The 25,413-nt window shown below is 30.6% G+C and overlaps 1 protein-coding gene across 6 annotated transcripts in view; it reads left to right on the forward strand.

The window, feature by feature from the left end:
- LOC113518776 (peripheral plasma membrane protein CASK) overlaps positions 1-25,206 on the forward strand; it is a 294,948-nt gene extending 269,742 nt beyond the window's left edge. For 5 of the 6 annotated variants that reach the window (XM_026903758.3, XM_052898542.1, XM_052898543.1 and 2 more), the window contains 11 exons: positions 6,493-6,684; positions 8,840-9,004; positions 9,893-9,961; positions 10,359-10,388; positions 10,734-10,832; positions 11,081-11,219; positions 14,356-14,475; positions 15,101-15,211; positions 15,702-15,809; positions 16,348-16,523; positions 17,289-25,206. In XM_026903758.3, coding sequence (XP_026759559.1) covers positions 6,493-6,684; positions 8,840-9,004; positions 9,893-9,961; positions 10,359-10,388; positions 10,734-10,832; positions 11,081-11,219; positions 14,356-14,475; positions 15,101-15,211; positions 15,702-15,809; positions 16,348-16,523; positions 17,289-17,468 — 1,389 coding nt within the window. In that variant the 3' untranslated portion in view covers positions 17,469-25,206. The remainder of the gene's footprint in view (positions 1-6,492; positions 6,685-8,839; positions 9,005-9,892; positions 9,962-10,358; positions 10,389-10,733; positions 10,833-11,080; positions 11,220-14,355; positions 14,476-15,100; positions 15,212-15,701; positions 15,810-16,347; positions 16,524-17,288) is intronic. The other variant, XM_026903759.3, reaches the window with a different exon arrangement.
- The last annotated feature ends 207 nt before the right edge of the window (positions 25,207-25,413 follow it).

The raw sequence follows: 25,413 nt of genomic DNA on the forward strand, positions 1-25,413 counted from the left end.
TATTATTAAAAATATTCTACGATTTCTAATATTTTACAGTATTTGATCATCTATAAAGTTACATAAGATTTAACTTTAAATTTTAGCTTGGAGAAATAATTATAATTCATTTATTTCAATATATTGCTACAAGTATTTAATTGTTATACTTGTAACTTTAATCAAAGCTGTTATTGATTTAGTAGTTCAAATAAAACTCGTTATTAACTGGGAATCCCTAGTGTCAAACTGTCTACTACTCGAACTGGGTTGGACATAATAATCTGTACGTTAGTTTTCGAGAGATTTAAAATTTATTTTCTTCTTGATGTGGATTTAGTACTTAAAGAAATTTTTTTTTTTGTTTAAAAGAATAAAAGTTAAGCAAATATCTACTAAAAGATATGGGCTCTATACAATTTGATATTTTTCAATTAAAAAACAATAACAATAGTAACTGTACACACAATTGATTTTCAAATTTCCAGCAGTAATATTCGTACTTCCATAGCAATTGAGTTGTGGATTTGTAGTGATATTGCGCCTCTGAGTGCAAGGTAAATCGATGTAAAGTTGACGTAATATTACAAAATTTCCTGGCTGAAAATGTTTTGTAGTTGATAGTGGAATTCTTTTCAGATTTAACAGCACAAAAAGTTGGGTTGCATTTGATTTTTAGGTATGTTATTTAATTTTGAAATTCCCCTTCTGAAACCTTCAAGGTTAAATTAAAAGCAACTACTGTGTGTAGTCAATCTATTTATCATTAATTATTTAGATCTTTCTTCAGATTATTTTGGTTAGTCATGTTTACTTCTTTTTTTCATTCATAAGCTTGTAAATCTTAAATTAAAGAATTAATAGAATCGCCCTCAATAATACTTTTTTTTTGTTGTTATTGGAAACATAACTTATTACTCAATTTGTGTATTCTGTTGATAAAATATTTCTTTAAATTAATGTAGCCTTTATTTAGAATATTTTAATTGTAACATTTTCAGCATCCTAAATTTTATAAGACGAAGTAAGTACGTTTCAAAAGAAAAATGGTTTTTTCTAGCATTACAATAGAAGAGTTTTAAACAATGAAAACGTAAAATTAATATATTTTTAAACTTTAACCTTTGAACGCAGTCGTCACAATAGATTTCAACTTTTGAAACGGTAATATAAACCTTAAAGAAAATTACTGCAAAAACTTTTTTGCGAGAAACTAAATTGCTTACGTTTATTACTTTGTCAATTTATAGATATATCCTAGACCAAAATTCGTAGATTTCCACCAAATGGCAATATGGCTCTATTCATATTAATCTACATTTCGGGCATTGTGCTGTCAAACCAAGACTTTGATAAACCTAAACGTCAAGCGCCTGGAAAATCGTCGATATATTCACATAAAATACAAATTAACGGTTAATAAATGTAGTTTTTAATGGTATGTATATAAAAATCGCGGTCTCTAATTTTACAAATTTTTTGTACTTTTTATGCATTCTCGTCATTATTATTACCATCATTACGAGTATCATTAACATCATTTCTTCTATTTATTGTCCTACGATGAATATAACTTTCTTCCATAGTTTATTTAAATATGGTTTACTTGAATACATATTTAATTGTAAAATTGTATAATACCAATATTATATGGTCACAAATTTTTAATGACCTTTTAAACATTTAGAGGTTTTCAACTGATATTTGTTTATACCTATATATTTATGTTACGAAACGTTTACGCTAATCTTAACCATTTTGAAAGACTTTTTAAATTAAAATTGTTTTCAACTTTGCTATAAATATTTTCATTTATTGTAACACTGTTGATACTAAACTTTGTCTTATAGATTCTTCGATCATTTTGTCTAAAGTTTTTAGAAGTAAAAACTGCAATAAAAAATTAAACATTCGCTATTCAATATTGTTTCATGTAGTCGTGTTATTTCCGGTTTGATTTCATCAAGTAATTGATATTAATTCGTCATATTTCAATTTTACTCTACAATCGTGAATAATAAGAAAAAAGCCCGAATGATTCACCGAATTGAATTCAAACCTACTAAAGTGTAGCTGTCGTTGCACCCTAAAATTGGCGAATATCTTTTCAATTATTTCTTTTTGGTCCGTTACCATTTATTTGTACTTCGTTTGCTTCATCATAATAAAAATCCATTAGCATTCCACAGCTAGACTCGAGTCACCCCACAAAAAAAAGAATATTTAAATTAATATTTTTAATTTTTCATTGCATTGTGTTTTCTTTCCTTAGTCATCTCTTAGTCATGATATCTTGGAGATTAGAAGAAATAGTGAATAGTATCTTCATATTGTTTAATTCGTAGTTTATTATAATGTACTTTCTGTATTTCCAGCAACCAAATATAAACTTGTTAATATAAAAAAATAACCTTACTTCATTAACGACCAACGTCACTGATACCAAGTTTCTGTTATAAGTTTCTTTTTTTTTTTTAAATGTGTAATCTGTTATTAGTCTTAGATGTATCGTAAACTTTACAAGAAATAATTCACAATAAAACACTTCTTAATGGTCTCATCAAGGCAAAACGGCTTACGTTCAAATAGACTACTAAGAGAACTAGAATTTGCGGTGTTCACAGAGCAGCAAGGGATTTATACATTCGTATCTCTAAATGCAACTCTTGCATTATCATATGAATAGGGTGTTATGTTTCTCTGAATATATTTTAGCGTCTATTCCAGGCAAGTATTTGAAAATTTTAAGTTCTAAAGCTTAAATCTAAATTTCAGACATTTCTGATCTTTTGAAATCTTTTTGTTTAAAAAATTTGCTGTGCTAATTAGTGATACACTGGATCGTTGTAAATGTATATCTGTGGATATAGATACGAATACGGATAATTAGTATTTGTATCCGCGATTATGGATATAAATCTTTTACTGTTTTTTTTTAGTCTGTTGGTGCCAGAAAGTTTTTTTAATAGATAATAAACGAATAGTAACACCCTACCCACCCTTCTGCACTGTGAGTATACGCTGGCGGGATATCAGTGAGGAATGTTAAATAAAGATATAAGCAGGTTTGGTCCATTGTAGTAAGTTCATCAAGAATTGACAATGGTGGTTTCTAAGGAGAACCGCGTAGGGATTTAGCCTATTGCTAGCAACAGGCCCACTTCTTCCTGTTACTATCAATCTCTTCCTCTTTGTAAAATTATAGTTAAGGCTTTGCATTAGTAACAACGTTTAGATTTGCACTACTTGATTATTTGTTCATTTTATAATTTAGTATAACACAAACAGCATAGACAGCTCTTGTATGATTAGTGTAATTATAGAAAAAAAATCCACAAGAAGTTTAGAAGTGTTGTTTAGAATAATGGAAATATTTTAAAATAGTAAATGATTACCTAATAATAGTATATATATAATAATCTAATAATACCTAATATAAATAGAATGTATATGTCTATAATTATAATTTAATAAGATGAAGGATTCGTTCAAGATCTGCCAAATAAAATAAAATAGATACGGATACAGATTCCAGTTAACTCAAATATGACAAGAAGTGCAGGGTCAGACTCCGTCTATTTATATTTCTTATCACTTTATACTCTTTCACAACCACTTTAAAAATAATATATAAATACTTTTTATTGTGTATTACGTTTATGAACCTAATAATATTTTTCCTGACTTTATTATCCTTGTAATATATTCCCAACATGAAGCTTCATTCCCTATTATAGTATACAATGTCATGTTTCTTGTTTTCCGTTTCTTGGAAACAATTATATTTTTCCATATCAAATATCAAAGATGTTTTCTACTAAAAGAACGAAAAAGTTAACATATATTTTTCAGAGGATTGTTTTCCCATAAAAGTAATAAATCTGCATATAATAATAATGGTTACCTCAGACGTTTTGTGTATCTTTGATTTCGTATAAATTGTTATGATTTTATGTTATGCCTTACGTGGTATTTACCTAATTGTGATTATGAAAATTTTAATACACAGTACATGTATACTCTTTTTCAATAGAAATTAATTAAGAAGCAACAAATTTTGTTAAAATTATCACAGAAACTCTTTAATTAAAATTATTACGATTACGATTTTATTAAACAGACTGTCTTATGGTTGGGTCAATTATTCGTTTGTTTCATTTTTTATTAAATTCTGTTGAAATAGCTTATTTTTTATTTATTAAAAAAAAGTAATGTTTAGGTTTTTAATGTTAACTTTTACGGTAGTTTATCAAACTACCATTTCCGTCATTATCCGTGCACTGCTAGATATAGGCCTGCAGATTAATATAGAAGATGAATATAGTATAAAATAATATTTGGTGAAGGGAAAACTTTAAATATTGTAGACTTATTTATATATTCTTTATTGCACTTGAAAATTACATTGTTAATGCTTTTATAAATATTGTGAGCAAGGGTGGTATCTCTGACAGAGATCTCTTCCAGTCAACCCAATGCAGTTAGAAAGCATGTTATTAGCGGGTAGCTGAAGTGTTACAACTATTAATATTTAGAGTACATAAACAGATATACAGTTAAATAAAATATTAAGATACATAATAAAATATTACATAAATACATATACTATTACTTACAGTATTTAATGTTTTCACTCCCGTTGTACTTACACCTGATGTCTGCTTGAATATTTCAATTAAATACTGTTACAATTTCGTTACATGTAGAGATACTGTAAGTTTTATACAAACCTTCCTCCTCTATTGTCCGTCGTAAAGTTTTCTTTAAAGCGTTTGTTTTATATGGTGGACATCAATATTTGTTAAATTCGTCCCTAAGGGACCATTATGATACGCTCCGTCGCTTCTATAACGACGATTTCCATCTGGCTGCGCTACAAATAGGCTTCAAGTGTAATCCCTTAATGTTATAATAAGAAATTTATTACACGTCCAATATGTGTTGTGTAATGGAACCTCAAGGATTTCTAAATTCATGTATAAGTCGTAATTTTACCTTTAAACAGACGACGTAACCACAAAACTTGTATTTATATATTTAAATATTCGAGGTTTTTTCTTTTTAAATTGCAACATTATCCAGTTAGACATCGTCAATACAGACTTAACTGCTTTTATTATCTGTCAAGGCTCAAGACAAATAAACACTTCCACGTATTTATTTCTGACTTATCCTTTTAAAAGTAGCTCATGAAAGTGCACAATAAACCTTAGATCATAGAATAATGTGTATCTATGTCTAAATTTGTGACTAAAACTGTGTATTCACTTTACATTATGCTTGTACAATTTATAGTTTCCAAACACTTTTTTACCTGGAACTATAATTAATGTTTCAGTGCAGTAAAGAGCCACAGTTTAAATATTTATTCGCAAATACTTAAAATCGTTTCATTTTGTTTGTTTCATTCGAAAGCTAGTCATGTGTGAGATGAAATTTGTTTATTTTTTTATAAACTATCTATATTGACATTTTTGAATCGGTTATTTTTGGAAAGTAAATATTTAATTTGCTTGGATTTAAAAGAAAAATCAATTGAAAAGTCGACGCAATTTCATTGCAATAGCTAGTATACATTTTGTATATTTACAATATAGACGCAATATTGGTAGCGGTTGCTTGATATCCCTCTTTTCACGGCTGTATGCCAAAAGCGCTCGGGCGAAAAATGAAAGGGGATCACAGGAAATTGGTGGAGCAAAATATTTCTAAGTGACCGGTATCTAGTCTGTGTAGTCGATTGATTGGGTTCTCAAAAGGTCCCTCTGAACTGAACGTTGAATTAAAATTAACAAAAGGCCATTTAATATCTTAATTAATTCGGGCAAATCTTATGCAGATGCAACAAAATTACTGCGTATTTTTATTCTTTAAACTTTCGCTATTGTTGTTAGGGCGATTTTTTTTATACTTTATAAACTCTACACTATTCAAGTTTATGTCGTTCTTAATAATAGAAAGTGTAATATAGTTAGTATATTTAACATAGCCATTACTCTCAACTGTCTTTGTTTATTTTAATTGATTTTTTTAAAGAGCTTAACCTAAATGTCGTAAATACTTAAAAAAATATTTATAACTTGTGCGATTTTTAAAAACTGAGAAATGGGATTTTAATGATCTTACTATGTAATTTCAATCACCATTATCTATTTATAAATAAATGTATTTGGAAAGTCTTTTTTTATATTGTTGTATATTTACAGCATTATATTTAGCCTTTTTTTTCAAACATGTCAACGTAAAGTTACACCTTAACTATACATTGTATGTTTATTCAATAGATCTTTGACATATTGCTAAATATATGAGGATATAACCACGCTAGCTAGTCTTTTTAATACTTAACCTATGAATTTTCTCCATCTCTTTTACTGGTATATTTTGCTTTATTGTGAAGAAGTAGTGACATATTGTTTGCATTTTCTTACTCCGTCACAAGACGGTTACTATTAGGTACACCCTGTAATAATATTTGTACTTATTAACTAACGACATTATCCATTGTTGCAGGCCCTACTGCAGGCACACGATGTGGTCGCCCGAGAGGTTTATGGAGAGGAGTCGTTGCGAGCCTCGCCACCACCAGTCAACGGCCGCACGACTGCGCCGCCGCCTGAAGACGAGGAAGACACCGAACCAGAATTCGAGAACGTGACTAGAGTGCGCCTCGTGCAGTTCCAGAAGAATACTGACGAACCAATGGTGAGTCCTGTAATCACAGTTCTCTAGATAACAAACGAGTGCATCGATTATCTACCGACAGCGTGGCATGAAAACGAAGAAGAGCCGGAAGTTGAAGCCTCGTTCTGTCTTGATTACGCGGTAGCGATAACCTAAATATCAATACATTTGTTTTATTTGAACAGTGAAAATAGAATAACAGACTAGATTTTATAAAACGATTTATTTATTACAAAATCCACAGCTTTTAAACACTATAACATTGTACTATTATTTTAGTACCATTTATGGATTTACAATGTTTATAATAATATGTTTCTTATTAAGTAATTCAGTGAAAAAGTTAAAGTTGAGTATTTAAAAACATAACCTAGTTTATTTTCAATTCTCGGTAGAAGTCTCACTTATCTTCAATGTCCTTCGTACAGACCTTTTACCGTTAGATAGAGTCCGAGTGCTTTTTTCTTCTTTGAGTTTATATTTTGATTAGTGAAAAACCTCATGTAACATCATAAACTTACTTTTTTTAAAAAATTCGTCCTGATTGAAAAATTATCGAGTATAATAATTTTAAGTCTAAGTATAGTATTTTTTCTCTTCCCATGTATACTTCTATGGATGTTTCTATGGCCCCTAATTAATATAACTAGCGACTTTCTATGCTACTTTGTAAAATTATTCGGAAAAAATAGGTAGCCCCTTAGTTTCTTCCAGTTTCTCGATATAGATATCATATTCATGTTTGTGACCATAGAATCGTTAAAAAATTGTGACGAGTAATGCTCGTGAAGTGAATCTATATATGTAAGTACAGCTTATCCAATTATAACTCTCTTATTTTTGAATGGGGTATAACGTTTTTAATCCAAATTTGTTAATTTTGAAGTGTGTAAATCATAAATTATGTTTTAGCATTTATTGGAAAATCAATTTATATGGGATTGAAATAGGGAATGAAAATATATACTTTTAACTCTTCTTATAAACGTAAGAAGAATTGGCATTCTTTGAAATTGACTAAGTTGCATTTTGTACTTAGAGACATTTTTCAGCATTGCAATTCAGGAAAATCTTCGTAATTCCCCAGGACGGATATGAGATCACAGATTCTATATACATTCTATATATATAGTCATTGCTTTCGTGAAAACAATGGTCACTTCTGTAGGATAAAGTTGCCGCCGGGCTGCACCGTTACTTCAAACAAAACCCTCGTAAAGGACGGGCATTTAAATGACGTTGGAGAATTAAATTGTTGTTTCTATTATCTTTTGAGTGCAGTAAATTTACTACGTTACCAGTGACGCAAATGATAAAGGCTTTAAATTGAAAACAGTCTGTTTGTTGAATTAGTCCTTGATAAGTTTCTAAATACTTAATTAAATTCATCAAAGTTAATACTACTACTCGTATCAATGTGTCACACTATAGTGGTAAAAGTTTTTAGGTCGTCTTCGTTGTACATGAAGGCCTCTGACATGGTTTATAAAACAACGGATTTACATGTTTTCCAAAGTACGAAACCAATGGCAATTATTTTTAAATGAACCAAACAAGAATAATCAAATTTCGAGGTTTAAGCTGGGATTTGATTTTGGAATCCCTAGACCTCTATCAAACATTAAACTAAGTTGTCACTGCTCTAACGTATCGATGGCTTAATGAAATTTATCATCATCGCATAACCTGAAATAGCAACACATTGAGGTATCATAAACGTCAAAGTATATTGTATATGCTTTCACATCTATAGGCAGTGGTTATCACTTTCCATCAGATGAGCCATCAGCTCTTTTAGCTTATAGATCATTTTTAGTTTCATAAAAAAAAAACTTATTTATATTCCACTGCATAAATCTCTTCACGCTGGGGTTTTTTCTTTGTTCCTTTACTCGTTTTTTACATTTTGTAATTAAAACAAATTAAAAATTATTCTAAAAAACTGACAAAAAATTTAGAGTCCCCCATTCTAACTTAACAGCCAGACCGCATTAGTAAAGTAATCTCAAATTTTACTGTTATTTTTATGCCCATATTTCTTTGCAAAAAAAGAAGTATCAGTTTCTCTGTGAGACCATTCCTTTAATATGATAATAATAAAATAATAATTTCGATTTTAAAATAGTTATTATCAGATTTTGTTGTTGATAAATCGGTCTAAATTCAACAATTCCAGGGCATAACATTAAAACTGGCTGACGACGGACGATGCATCGTAGCCCGCATAATGCACGGCGGGATGATACACCGACAGGCAACGCTACACGTCGGCGACGAGATCAGAGAGATCAACGGCACGCCCGTTGCCAATCAGTCAGTCGCGCAATTGCAGAGGATGCTGGTATGGATAACATGCTTATAATTAATTCATTTTGACGTACATTGAAATGTATAGTTACAAAATTTATTATTTAGTTTTTGCAAAATGCATTATGATGTACACTTATAATTACACAGAAACAACAATCATAAAATATCGAATTCTCCCTATCTGTTTATAGAGATTGTATCTGGTTTTAATCTTATTGCCAATTTGAAACAAATGTGGAACTTTTAAAAGGTTCGTCTAAACTCTTTGAACTTGCTCCTTAAAGAATATTATGATATTATTGACTCGTAAAAATATGTTTATTAACGTCGTTATCTACTTGGGTATCATACGAATACGAATCATAAAGTTTTTTGTAAGTCTATTTTATTTTGTTCATGAAGTATTTCCAATTAACATTTAAGTCTGGACTTAGGTTTCTATTTTCCTTTTTAATGTAATATAGAATTTTTTATATTTCCTTTTTTTTTCAACCAATGATAAACTGTACAATATAGTCACAGAAATACTTTTATTTCGTTTTCTCTTTCCATTTGTTTCTTTTTTTTATACCATTCAGTTGGCAATCAAGCATACAGCCCACCTGATACCAGGAGTATTACGCGCGCGTTGCCGACCCTGAAGAAACCTCTTTACCCCCCTTTTGAAGAACCCCATGCTGTAGTCTGTTGGGAAAACCTTGGCAGGGAGCTTATTCCATAATCTGAGTGTTCAATAAACATCTCTGAAACCGTGTTGTATGCGTTTCTACTGTAAAGGTGCTACGTTTACAACGATTGTGATTTGAAAGATATGAATATGACAGTGGGATCACTGGTCATGCAAGCCTAAAATTGTGATCCTGTAACTGAACAGCCTGTTTGCCATTCCAAATTGTAAATAAAAAAAAATATTTTATAGCGCGAGGCTCGTGGATCGGTGACCTTCAAGATTGTGCCATCCTACCGTTCTGCACCGCCACCGTGTGAGGTAATAATTTCTCTGTACCTACTTTGATATTGTCTAACATCTATTATTTTGATTTATATGTCAATTTGTAGGAATTACTTCTCTTATTATTCTATCTGTGTAGTTTGTTATTTAAAACTATGTAGCAATTAGTTTCATTTTAACAAACGTTAGACTAGAAAAGCATTTGTGAAAAGCTAATACTGATATGTGATTGAATGTAATACTTAATATTGATTTAGACGAGAATGATGCAGAACGCTTGCTTTTTTTATTAAACTATAATACACTAAAATAACAGATAAATAAAGAAGAGTCGACAAGCGCACACAAATCTTTCACTGAATGCTTGTCTTAAGCATAAATGATTGGTGCATATAAAACTAAAAATTAAACCCTGTATTTTTGTTCTAACTAGCTTTTCCGGATAAAGCCTTCGCCCGTGCTAGTAAGTAGCGAGACCAGAACCGTTGCTACTCTATGTTGTCCTATGTTTTCAGATTTATGTTGTGTTATGTTCTTCACCTGGGCATGGCTGCGCGTCCCCGCGATCTCCTCCGTTTCTGTGCGCTTGTTGTTCTTTACCACGCTTCACAGTTCATCTCACTCTCTTTACATCTCATAAGCCTACAGTACATTCACTCATTTCTCCTACATTTATCAAATCAGTCATTGTACTACCACGCTTATCATCATTCTCATACATGTCGTCTCCTATCATACCGTACATTTCTATCATTTATTCATTTGTCATCTCATAATATTCATATTTTAATAAAACTTTCTCTTTCAGATATTCGTCAGAGCACAATTTGATTATGACCCGTTAGAAGACGAATTGATACCGTGTGCACAAGCAGGCATTGCGTTCAATACCGGGGATATTCTCCAGGTAAATAATAATAAGATTGTAATTCTCTTATTATTTTGTACAAAAGTCCTCTATATTGGTATCATACTACGACATCATTCATGTCTCTGTCATCAAGCAGCTATGCTTGTATGGTGCGAAATGGCACTGAAATTACTGGGTATAGAGGGGTAATAGACCTGCAGTCCTTACATTAGTATCCCTTATTACGTTGAGACAATTAAAAAACCAATATAATTCTGTTCAATGTAAACATAAATTCCTTCCAGATAATAAGCAAAGACGATTCACATTGGTGGCAAGCACGCAAAGATGCTTCCGGTGGTTCAGCTGGTCTCATTCCCAGCCCTGAACTCCAAGAGTGGAGAGCCGCCTGTGCTGCTGCGGAAAGATCGAACACCGACCAAGGTAAAAAGGAAAAAGATTTCTTAACAATATTATGTATTACTGTTGTATATGTGTTCATAAACAAAGGAGAATGGGCAAAGATATAATAAAACGAATCTCTAGTATCTATATATATTGTTGGCGAGCTGTTTTCATAACTGTCAAGATGGCGGCCTTCTCAAATAATCGTGAGAAAAACTTAGAACTACAACAAAACCTATTTATTAGTCAGTGATATTACTGTATCTACTAAATAGAACATCATCTAAAAGTCATCTTGTAGAAAAACTTCATTTAAAATTCTGTTCGACAAAAAAGACTTCAATCGTAACAAAATTAATATGAGACTATCATTAAAATATTGTTACATTTTAGTGATAGCCTCATATTAAATTTTTAATCGATCGGTGTACCAATCGTTAACTTTAAAAATGAGTCAAGAAGGAAACCAATTAATCAAAAAAGAATCTCCTCCTTGGATTCTTTTATAAAGCGACCTAAGAATCGTCAACATAATGAGTACATTAATAGATGAATAGAACTGTCTTGTCTTTAGTCTATCCGTGTGCTGCTATAAAATATTATTTCTTAGTAATGATAAACTAACGTCGTTCTATATTTATTGCTCCTCAATGACATTTTGCCGCATCCTCTTTTGATAGTAAATTTTTAATGGAATTAATTATACCATAGTTTTTGCATATGCCTGGTTTACTTCTGATTTGTCAAAATGTGTCTATAGCTATAGTTACTTGATTTGCCTCAAATAGCATTTATTTGGATGTTGTATTAGGCATTCTATATCGTGAAAGTTTTAAGCTATTATTTAAATCTACACGTCCGTTCTTTCTACTTTGTTTTCTAAATGTTTTCATCTAAAATATATAGCTAGGGAGAACTTGAAAGTATTTTGTCTTCTTAACATAAGTATTTTTAGATCGATGTTAGTTTATGTATTTTGTATTAATGGTTACTGGAATGATTTTTACTTTGGCTATGTTTTTTTAATGTATCTATTTTTGGGTATGCTTTATCTACATAAATCTATAATTTCATTAATTTAATAGTTATTACATTCTAAATATTCTTGTTCTCTATCCAATTTCATTTGTAAATTGTTTTTGTTATTCTAAATAATATTAATTTTCCAGTAACCTCATACCTAGTTTGCTCTAACGTTATTTTTATTAATGATTGACTATATAGCTACATATTGATTTAGACTTTGTCGGCTAATTTGCTACATTTGTGTACATTTATCATAACATTAACATATCGTATTTTGCTTTCAAACATAAACATCAATGGATGAACAGTCGGTATGTAAAACTGCTTATTATATATTAAATGAGTAATACAAGCTCCCTCTTTAAAAAGTACTATAATCTCCACATAATCATATTTGGATTCAACCTGATTTTGCATGGTATCCTTACCAAATACTGCAAGTAACAATACTTTTATATTGATAACTATACTATATTGATACTATATAACACCCTGTGTATCTAATCTGATGACCCATTCTATATCCACATATTTATATAGCCAATGTACAATCAAATGTAGATAATGACCAAAGTATTTAGATGTTATAATACTAATGAATAGTGTGAAGGGAGTTTGTGTAACGCCAGTCATTGTAAAAACGCTGCTTTTGGGAATAGTTCTTGTGTAAATTTGAATGTTAATATTTACAGCTATATTTGGAATATATCACTTATACTTAGGGACAATATTTTAAACAATATATAATTCAGTACATAATGTTCTAATTGAATAGGTATCTGTATATAAAAAACATGAAATATGAGAACATCGAATTACTTACCTTTATTATGATTTCTAATTTGACTGAATAGGCGAAAAATTCAACTACTTCACTTTTCCTTTTAAATAGTATTATTGCTTACTGTGAATTCTTATTATACTTAATAATTGTTTTGAATTCGTAAACAATATGGAATTCGGAATTATTGTTGCTTATTAGGTTGACAAGATATTTCCCAAAAGTAGCGTGCCTCCCTCCCCCAGAGATGACAAGTAATGAATATACCATACCATTCCATTGCGTTTGCATGAACCGTGTTGTAATGTTGTGCCGCTAGGAGCTGAAGGATGCGTGTCACATACCGACGGATGTGAGAATACAGGTAACATTAGCGTAGTGCCAACTATACGTACAGTCTCAGGTGTAACATCTTAAACCCTACATACACGGAAAGTTTTTTTATCCCTATGACAAAACAAAACAATAAATTTAGTCATATATCTACAAGTATCAATTTAATTGGGTAAATAGTTTACTAGAGAAGAAGCGAGTTGAATATGCGAGGGAGACTGACGTCAAACCAGTACTGGTATGTCAGTCAAATTAAATTGCGCCAAATTATATCAAATAATGCTAAAATTCACGTATTTTATTAAGTGGCTAAAAGTAGCAAAATGGTTGCTAACTCTGCATATTGATTTACGAAATTAATATAATCGATAAAATTAATGGCATTAATTTAATCGATTATATTAATCTCATAAAATAATTATGAGATTGCATCAGATATTTGTTTCGAAATTATACGATTGATCATTTAGTCAAAAAATTAATGCGATGAGCAATAATTGCTCTCGGCCAGTGCTAGAGTTAATGGATTATTAAATTACTCGATAACGCCCATTATTTGTGTGGCGGTTTCTTTAGATATTGGCATCGCAATAAATTGTTTTCTGATTGATTACCCAGAATTACACAATGAAACTGACCGTGCACATTTAGTTTATAAAGAATACTAAGGATATGGTACATCGTGTAATGTCCTTGTACATGTCTATAGGTGGCAGTTACCAATTTCCGTTAGATGGATCATAAATTTATTAACCACTAAAATAAAAATATTAACAGGAATTTCTTTTTTGAATTCATAATCTTTCTTACATATGAATAAGTTACTTAAGTAAATATTTGATGTATATGCATGGATGTATCGATGTATTTTTTAATAATCGTTTATAATAAAGGCATATAAATTCATAATTTAAGTATACATCAGCATGATAATAAATATTGAAGTTTTAATAAAATATGAAATACAAGCTATATTATAGAAAAGTGTTTCCTAATATGTTACCAATTATTCTTATGGACAATTGTTTGTTTCAGTGAACTGTTCAATATTTGGACGCAAGAAAAAGCAGTCTAAAGACAAGTATCTAGCGAAGCACAACGCAGTCTTCGACCAACTAGATGTCGTCACATATGAAGAGGTCGTTAAATTGCCATGTCAGTATTTTTATCTTTAATTTAAAGTTATCAAACTAAATATTAAATAAAACTTTTATTTAATATTTAGTTACTCTGACTGATTGATTTAAACTGTCCAATTAAGTTAACTGTCCAATGCTGAATATATGCCTCTCACATAGTGGTGGGGGAGGGTATTGTCAGTAGTTGCCACACTTAGCAAGTGAGTTGGTAACTGGAGTTAGGCTTTTGATGGTATTTCAAGAAGGACTCTGCTGTACATTCCTCGACTATTAAGTTCCCTTAGTCGTCTCCTACGACACTCACGCACAAAAGCAAATATTTCACTACGTAATATTCACGTAATATCATTTTATCAATTTGGTTTCCTTCAATCAAAAAGTTATGCTGGCCTTTAAAACTTATAGTTATTGATAAAGAATTTATCAATTTTATTCACTTGCTTTGCTTTGTACATAAAATAACATTCAAAACCTTACTTATAAACATAAAAACTTTTTTACAATATACATAAAATATTGAAGGTAGAGCAAATTTTGTTCCAGTCAGTCGTTATATTTTCATGAGAGAATGGTCATGAAAGTATGTAAGTAAATCTGTGAGTGAAATCTAATATCTCATTAATTTATTCTCTCATTTTCAGCGTTTCAAAGAAAAACGATAGTGCTGTTAGGTGCTCACGGTGTGGGTCGTCGCCATATCAAAAACACGCTCATCGCGCGACACCCTGACCAATACGCCTACCCGATACCACGTGAGTTTTTTTTTTTGTTTTTGTTATGTTGTATAACCATAATAATAACTGAATAAAAATCTATCTATCTAAATAAAACTGCCACTCTTGTGAATTTAATAAAATACATAACTACCTTATGGTAGTTTTGTATTTTTATTAAATGCATATGCGTATGTAGACCACCCCAATATTGTCTACCATATAAGAGAAGGAAAAGGTAAAATAAGTTAAAAATAAATAAAAAAAATTTTTCTTTGTTCATTTTATAATGAATAGCAAAACGTATTGAAAATACAAGTGTGTAATTGAGTAAAAGTCCTGGAAATTTAAAAAAATGTGACATTTAAAAAAAATTTAAATTTGCATCTGGCAACCCTACTATACGCTGCCAAGTCATCGACGAAAAATAATATGAGTGACTTTTTTAATTCAGTTATTATCATTATATTTTTTTTTTAACCAACATTATAATACTACGGTAAAAATTAATCATAATTGTTAATTTCAGACACTACGCGGCCCCCGAGGACGGATGAAGAGAATGGCAGACACTACTATTTCGTCTCCCACGAGGAAATGATGGCGGATATCGCTGCCAACGAATATTTAGAATATGGTAACATTGAAATAATTACAATTTACTGATTTATACTGAAGTTATTGAGGGATCGAAAATATAAGTTTCTTTTCAAAATCTTACTAAGTACTTACTTTTCTATTTGTACGTTCTATTTGTATTACATTTTTTTATACAACTTAGAATGGCAAACAAGCTGACGGTCCACCTGATGGAAAGTGGTAACCGTCGCCTATAGACATGAGCAGTACCATGGACATAACAGAGTATAGTGTTTCACCCATGATACCCCCCATGCGTCGCCATTCCTGAGGACTCAGGTGTTATTCCTCTGTACCCAGTAAATTCACGCCATATCCCACCCTTCAAACCGAAATACAGCCATGCAAACACAATTGCTTCACGGTTGAAACACGAATGGGACAGAGGTAATCAAGCAATCGATTTTGCCTATGCAACCATATTAATTGAAAATAAATCATAATATACCAAAACTTCATTCAAATAGATTGAGAATTTTGACATAAATTCTATTTTGTAATATAATTATAATAAAAATTCCAATTTGTCATAACAGGTACACACGAGGACGCAATGTACGGCACGAAACTGGAGACAATCAGGCGTATACATTCGGAGCGACGCATCGCCATCTTGGACGTGGAGCCGCAAGCGCTCAAGATTCTGCGGACTTCAGAGTTCGCGCCGTACGTCGTGTTCATAGCTGCACCGCCGCTCAATAATGTCGCCGATGTGAGTTTACTTACACAGTATTAGCTTTTAATTTTTTTTTGTGAATTTACTGGGTACAGAAGAATAACACCTGAGTCCTCAGGAATGGCAACGCATGGGGGGTATCAAGTGCGAAACAGTATACTCTGTTAGATTCATGGTACTGCTCATGTCTATAGGCGACGGTTGCCACTTTCCATCAGGTGGGCCGTCAGCTTGTTTACCATTCTAAGTTGTATAAAAAAAAAATCTTTGGATTTAACTTCTAGCAGCAGTATTTCCGAACCGATACGATAACATAACCTTCAAGAAAAGAGCACATTCCTTTTTAAAAAGCCGGCAGCATACCTGCAATGCCATTTTTTTTTTGGATTGGTGAAAATGGTATGGTAACCCCGCCTGAGCTAACGAGATACGCTGGCGGAGCACCAGTGAAGAATATATATGAGAATGAAAACAGATAGTTAGCCCATCATGATGAATTCATCAGGAATTAACCATGATAGTTTGGGAGAATCGCGAGGAGGTCGACCTGGTTGGGTATAGGTATAATAGGATTCTCAGTCTCTATTACTAACAATCCCTTTCCCCCCTACCTGCAATGCCGTTTGTGTTGTGGGTGATTACGGGCGGCGGTAGTCACTTGCCATCGGGTGAGCCGCATGCTTGTTTGCCCCCTGTGTTGTAAATATATAAATACATATATCAAACGTCTCAGTTTATAAAATATAAAAAATAAAGTGGCTACTTAAATAATTTTTAATTGTTTACTTTTTTTTTCTACAGTATGACGGCTCCCTAGAAGTGCTAGTTCGGGAGTCGGAACAGCTTCGACGAACATACGGCCACTACTTCGACCTGACGATCGTCAACAATGATATAGATGACACACTGGCGCAACTGGAAGCGGCTCTAGCTAGACTCCGCTCCACTCCCCAGTGGGTGCCCGTCTCATGGGTCTACTGACAATCTGATTACTACCTTTAAAACCACAAATTTATCTCACCAACATCTGGAAGTCAACTAAATTGAGCTGAAATGGGAAGTGTCAAAATAGCTGCTTATTTTTGTCGCGTCTCAACATTTTTTTTTTTATCGTTAAATATGCCCTTTTAATGTATCTAAGCTGTAAAAGAATTTTAGTGCATTTTATTGAAAATAATCTTACGTTATTACCTAACGCGGTGTATGTGAAATTTATTGTGTTTTAATTGAAATATTTTGACGCCTATTTCACGTATTGAAAATTTCAAATTAGAATTGCAATCAATAATTTACTTTAATATCTATCCGATAAAGTTCAATTAAAACTGATACATTATCAGATAATATCAAATTGAAAGCACAATAGGGTTATTAAAACTGTAGCAAACATAAATTTACATTTCCTATGATAATGCAACTAAGATATCAAAACTTATTTATATTTTTATGTAACAGTTGTCTTAGTCTTGTGACGTAGGTGTTTAAGTTCACTTAACAAGTTAACTTAAATATTTCATCTATTGATAATTATTTTATCAACTAGTACTAAGCATCAACGTTTATTTCTTGAAAGGGCTGTTACAGTAAGTTACATCTGAAAGAGCTGTAATATTTTAAACATATGGCATAAAATATTTCTAATTGATCTTTGAAATGTTGCAGCCATAACACGATAAAACATTAATAAAATAAATCCTAACACTAATTGATAGTTGATGTACGGTCTAAATGGTTTAAAGTATGAAATTCTGCTACGAAGTATCTTGTATAATATTGGAGAGTACTAAAAGATTTTAAAAAAATAAATATGTAGGTTACATAACGAATAAAAGTTTATGTGGATGGGTCGCACACCTAGTCATACGCAAGACGCTTGTAGGTGGAGAAGGAGAAATATAATACTGCCATCTCGTTGTATATGAGTTTTTTAACAATTTATTTAAAGAGAGGGAGCACCATTATCATGTTTCTGCTCCGAATCGAAGAAATCGTAGATATGGTGTTCGATATTAGTGCGACTGCACTTTGAATATCATTTAGAAATTCAAATATGCCTTATGTTTAAAATTTGACAGCCATTTAGCATGTTGCTAATATGACTACACTATTAAAATAACTTTATCAGAGTTACTAGTATTTCAATATACATTATTCATAGGAATAGCTATTGGTAGCAATATAAAATTTCTTCTATACAGACACTTCACTTGGTACAGATTAAGATCCTAACGGCTGGCTGTTATTAGAAAAAAAAATAGGAAACAACAAAAAAAAAACATGACGAATTATTATTACGTAGTTCACTTTACAATAAAGTGCACGAATTCATTGTTTCATAGACAGTATGATTACATTAACCAATGTAGTCATAGACAAAGGCTGGTGTTGTTTAAAAATTTAATCATATTGTCTATGGATTTTATAAATTATAATTTATTAATAAACTATTTTTAGGTTTCTTAAAAATTATTATTATAGATTTTTTTTTAATTGTGATAGTATTTTTTTTTGTTGTGTTTTCTGTTCGATTGTCAAACAATTGTTGCTTTATTTGTAAGATACGTAAAGTCTTATATAGCTTGCATTATCATTTGGTACATTTACCGCTCAATAAAAAACGTGCCAAATGTGCGACTACCAAATTTTCGACTAAAAAAAATACGATTTTAGGCATCACTTGCACATGTTCACAGGATTTTTGGAACAATGTACATAATTATACATTAGAGTAATTTACGATAATAAATAACTCATTAGAAATGTACCCGTAGCTCAAAATGTTTTACTTCGAGATTTGAATTTAAGATCTCTCTTAGTGTATTGTAATTGAATCTTGTCGTTTTCCAACTACTCATTATAATAATTTACCAACTGCGTTTAAGTAGTATTCTGTTATTTCATCGTATTTTAATAGCTGTTCTTATCGCCAATGACGTCACATTCATAAGTACGCGCTTAAATTTGCATAAGTTTCGATTCACGGTATTTGCGCGAATAACAAAATAATAAAATATTAAGTTGGTCGTATTTTAGGGTGCTAGTGGTTCGATTCAGAAATGTTGTTTTCCATTTAAAAATAGCGATAATTTGAGAATGTAGGTTCAGAATTTGTCCCACTAAGTATATCATCGTCATGTCAGCCGTTAACTCTCCACTGCTGGATATAGGCCTCCACTATTAAGGGGGATTTTGTCAATAGTTGTAACTATTGGCAGATTGTTTGGCAACCGCAGATAGGCTTTGGTGATATTCTAAGAGAGACGCTGCTGCCCCATCACAATCACTGGAAAGAAAGGAATCCATTCTACGCCGAGACCACACGGCTTAAGGACTAAGTATATAATACTTTTAAATTTTATTCTTTCTATCTACAAAATTAGAGAATTGTAGAGACAGGTTGAGAGAGAATGACATTTCAGAATCAACCCAGTAGGTATGTTCTGAGATCTGTAAATTTATAGAAAGTAGTTAGATTTTTTATTTATTACAATACAGATTGATAATAATTTGCCTCAGTAAATCAACTCATCGATTATATCTATTACATCAAGATTTTTAGAGGTTTTTCATTTTTGTCAACAACATTATACAATTTAAAAAAAAAAAAAAAAAACTAGTACATACTTGGTAGTTGGAAAACGGTCTTATTGACTATATTACAGGATTAGAATTCACAGGGTTGCAAGAATCAGAATAATCATAAATATGATTTACTCGTATGTGTTTCACTACTGTACTTATTTATATTTAAGTACTGTAAGTATAGAAAGATGCCATGGATAAAATACTCTTTCACACGTCACTGTTTTGAGAATAACTCTGTATACCTATTCGCCAAATATATTCAATAGATTAAACTTGGAGTTTTCGCAAATCCATTTGGATTGCATTGACGACCTCTGTGGCGTGATGGGCATTTTGTATTGCGTAAATGAGGTCCAAGGTTCGATTCCCGGTCGGGCAAATTATGGACATAAACTTTTCTGAATTGGCTTGGATCTGGGTGTTCTAAGTGGTGCCTCCCACATATTCCTTGCCTGGTTCTTTATAACACAGGGTAGGAAAATAAGCGTTTTGTATTTCTGCTATATCAATCAATTGAACAATTATATTAAATTGTTTAATAACAATTTTTTTTTTTTTTGAAGAAATATAATATTTATTATCATTTATCATGTGTATGGTCTGAATAATATTGTATGAACCTTATTGTACATAAAACAGTAGGATCTACCTCATCAGATCAGGGAATAAACGAATACTGTGTGAAAGGTCTAGAGAAATGTGTGAGTGAACAAAAATAGTACAATACTGAGGGCTTAAGTATTGTACCATTTTTATTCAGTATACTTTCATGGCATCTTCTATAATTTTCTCTATACACTAGTATTTTTTTCTACTATGATTACTTAAATAAGGCGTATGATATTAGATTTATTACTAACGTTTACTTATTTTCCAATCTATTTAAATATTGTTTAAGTATTAATCATATAAAGTCAATATATTATAAAGAATTTTAGTGCAATATCAAATACAATCGCTCCGATTTAACATCTTTGTATTTATGCCCAATGAATTTTTACAAAAACATTTGTATTTGTTTATGGCCACGATAGCATATAGAAGATGAATCTGGGTTACTTTTTTATAGTATTTTTGTACCATAGTTCTACTGACCACAATGTAGAATAAACTGTTTAAAGTCTAGATCCAGCCATAGACAAGTCTTATTACTAGTGATGTAACATCGACTTAATAATGCAGTAGATTCTTCTTTTAAAGTTTTATTAATTCTCTATGTTTAATTTATCTACCAGAATTAGTTTCTAATTATATTATTTATTATAGTAGATATAAAATGTTGTAATTGGTGTGATTGTGTGGACACTTTTATTTGTTGTTTGATATTACAAAATGGACGCCTTTTTGAAGTAATCAATTATTTATTCACAACTGCACGAATACATTCCTGTATATAATATACAATAATATAATAATATAAAGTAGTGATGTTTTACTATATAACTACTCACTGTTTCACTATTTTTACTTTTAATCAATACTTAGGCTAAGTAGGACTCAGTAAGAGATTTGGCGGTTCCGTATCATTTTTAGAAAATGGAACCACGAATGTTTGTCACCTGTTCTTGATACTTGTCAATGTTCATAGTATATGTTATTATTTTAGTTGAGTGTTATATTTAATTTACAATTTGAATTTTATGAGTGTAGTTAAATCATATTTTAATTTTGATATTATTGATATTTGAATCACCAAAAATATTCCATATAATCATCATTTACTAATTAATTGATTTATACTATTAATAGCTAATATAATGAATGTTCAATTCGTTTTAAAAGTTTTATGGTTTTTTTTAGTAATTATCACAATGTTTTCTATTTGTTTATTTATAGTTGTTATTGTAATATATAATTTTGGAATTTATTCTTACTATTTTAAATTGGAGCACAGGTAGTGCAAATTTCTTGGGGCCAAGTCCGCAAAAAGGCTTTGTAAATCTATAGGCGACTACAATTAATGTAATAAACATGATTTTGGCTATGGTCTTTTGTCAAAGGAGCAACTTTGATTTGAAATTGCTCAAAATAACAATGTCACAACTATACTGTGCTCCAATAGAGAATGAATATTATAAACGAATGATAGAAATGAATGTAGTTAAATTAATCTAAACGATATTGAATTTAATGATAGTTTAATGTAATTATGAGATGTGTAAGATGGCGCGAGTAGCACTGCCCTTCTGTACAAGTGACAAATTAATCCATCTTTATTTTATTAGTCACACACATACAGTACAAACATAAACATTTTGTACAAATAAATACATGTTTTTTAAAATATATACTGTGCATTATAATCTGATATACTACGTGCAAACGTTCTTTAATGTACGCGCAAAAAGCGACACAGTGGAAATTTGAGATCTTTGTAGAAATTCGCAAATGATTCTCCATGATTTTTGCATTATATTACCATATCTGGAACGGTAATTACAACATAATTCTTTATCTGTTAAATGACATTTCGCTTGTATATTTGACGTTTTAATTCAACTTAAGCATATTTAGATATGGACTCGTTTACCACTTGTATAGAAACATGTTCATATTTCGTTAAAGTTAATAATGTTGCCATATTCTTATAAAAAAACTTTATCTCGATCATGATTTCGATGCAATATAATTGTAGGAAAATATTCTGTTGCTCTTTTATAAATTTTATTGCGCTGAGAATAAACGTAACGCGGTGTTTATGAAATTCTGTATAACTATCAGTTACATTTATATAAATTTTAGAATATACCTAGCAACATTTTTGTTATGCAAACTATATATTGTATTACATAAGGCTCTTTATAGTACTTAAATTATTGAAACAATATATTTTATCCTTAAAACTTTTTTACAAGTCATTAGCTTAAATTTGAGGTTGAAAAATTTGCTAAATGTGAATAGTGTAGCTTTTATAGCAAAGGTGGCGTCTGCGAATGTGGCGCCATCTTGTTACGACGTAAATAACAACAAACAGCATTGGTAATCTACTGCCAAGAATAACTTATAAAAAAGATTCTACCAGCTTGTAAACCAGAAAGATACTGATTCTGTCTGATAATAAAATTTTTCAATCTCACATATGGCATCTTATAAGTTTTATTACAGAATTGTAAGTTTATTGTGTCATGTTTGTACCTATTAAAATTATTTTTAACAAATTGACTCACAAAATACCTATTAAATAAGTACATAATTATTTTCAATTTTACAATTTTAAATTGATGTTTGTAGAAATGTGTTTTTTGTATATACTAATTGTGTTATGTTTTAATTTTTTGTTCTATAGTGCTGCTCCTTTAAGGATGAGTGTTTGAGAGAGTCTATCTTATAATAATTATTGTGTAATTAATAATACATTTAACTGAGAGTATTTTTAATGTTATTAAGTATCACAAAACAAACACGTAACATTCCAACATCATATTGTTATTAATTAGACATTATTTTTATTTATTTAAAACAACCATAATTTTTTTTTCTGTTGTAGTATTAACAAAAATATATGTGATCTTTAGTTACGTTACTTTTAGTTAGTTTTAACAGTGAATGTCATCTTGTATACTCAATGATAGGTGTTGTATCCGTGGAATGAGTATGATATATTTAGAACTATGCTTGAATTAATGAAACCACAATTAATGCACATTGTTACTTGGGATTAGCTTAGATTGTGGTCAAACACACTCAAATTGAATATTAAAAAAAATAAGACGAAAAGAACAATGGATTTATTATACATTTTCTAAAGTGGTCACTCCCTTAATATGCAAAATATATATTGTACCCATTTGAAAAACATAATCATAGCCAGAATCATATTGTTAATTTTATCGACTATTACAGTTGTGTTGAATATAACACTCGATATGTATTTCACCGAGCATATTTCATTTTCTTAACGGTATTTCTTACCACAATAAATGAAATAATTATTTATATTAGCTTTAAAATTTTCGTAGTCAATCCGAATTGACCTCACTACGTTTGGAGTCTATAAGGAGTCTATCAGGCCCTTACGCTCTCCACGTAAGCAAATCCTATTTAAACAGTAAACATGTTATAAATGACTCCCTTATTTATAAAAATGTCAACCTCTCATAAACCTATGTTAGCTATAGAACTGTTTTGTCTCTTTCACTTCTACTAAATTTTCAATTTGAAAAAAGTGTCAAAACAGTGTGTAGGAGTTAAAATAGATTTGTAGAAATTTTAAGTTTTTGTAACTATGAGGGGGGAGGGGTTATAATATAATTGTGTTTTATAAAGTAAATAAATCTGTCATTATGCCACACTATAATTAACTATACTACGGATACAACACTTTTTACCTACATCCGTTTCAAGAACTGTATATCCAAATGAAAATTTGTAAAGTGAACACAAAATTGAAGTCAATATTGACTTTGACAGACGTAGTCCCGAAGTGTAAGCAAGAAAGAAAACAACTCCCCTTTCTTTAGCGAGTTACTATAAAATACTTAAGGTCACAAACATGTGCAGTGTAGCATGCTCTTTTGATGTGTTTAATCTTACATCAGGTTATAAGCGTACTGTTAGTTAATTACATACATATTACCTATAAATACGTACGCCAAAGATAGTAGGTATATCGTCTACGCAAGCCTTAATTAAAGTCTAAACGTGTTAAGTCTGCTATCTCACTAACGGAAAAGGTCTTAATAATTTTGGCTTCAAAAATATTGCAATATTCATTTGGTTATAATGCTTCTTGATCTACTCACAACGTAGATATTTTCTTGTGGTTTTATGTTCAAACTATAATAATCAAATTATTATATTATATATGGTACTTAATTCAAAAATAGTAGAGACATACTAAATGTTTTAAGAAGTTTAAATGTAAAATCACATGAAAGCGACTATACTAAAACATTTAACTATAAATAAATATTAATTTTACTCTTGAGCATTTAAAGCAAGTTATAATGAGAATTATTACTATGGTGACAAGTATTATTTTAGCTTGCCTTAGATGTGGCTATAATCCAAAATCTGTGTAACAAAAGGCAACAAAAAACCTAATAGGAAACAGTTTTATTGAGAACAACTAAAGATGACTGAAATAAAGTCTTATTATAATAACTGTTATAATTGAATAAATCGCACAAAATAATTTTATCTTTTATTCAAATATATACCATCACAATTTTTGAGGTACTCTTGAAATAGCTACCATAATGGTTGTTAGTTTTTTATGCATAATAATATAATGGTAACCCTGTCAATGCCAATACAAGTAAGACATTGTGACGAAATTATTAGAAATTAACCTAAGAACAAGAATTAACCATGATGGCACAGATAATATTTTATAATAGAG

The sequence above is a fragment of the Galleria mellonella genome, unplaced genomic scaffold (genome assembly GCF_026898425.1).
Source record: "Galleria mellonella isolate WM207_F2 unplaced genomic scaffold, CSIRO_AGI_GalMel_v1 utg44, whole genome shotgun sequence".
NCBI lineage: Eukaryota > Metazoa > Arthropoda > Insecta > Lepidoptera > Pyralidae > Galleria > Galleria mellonella.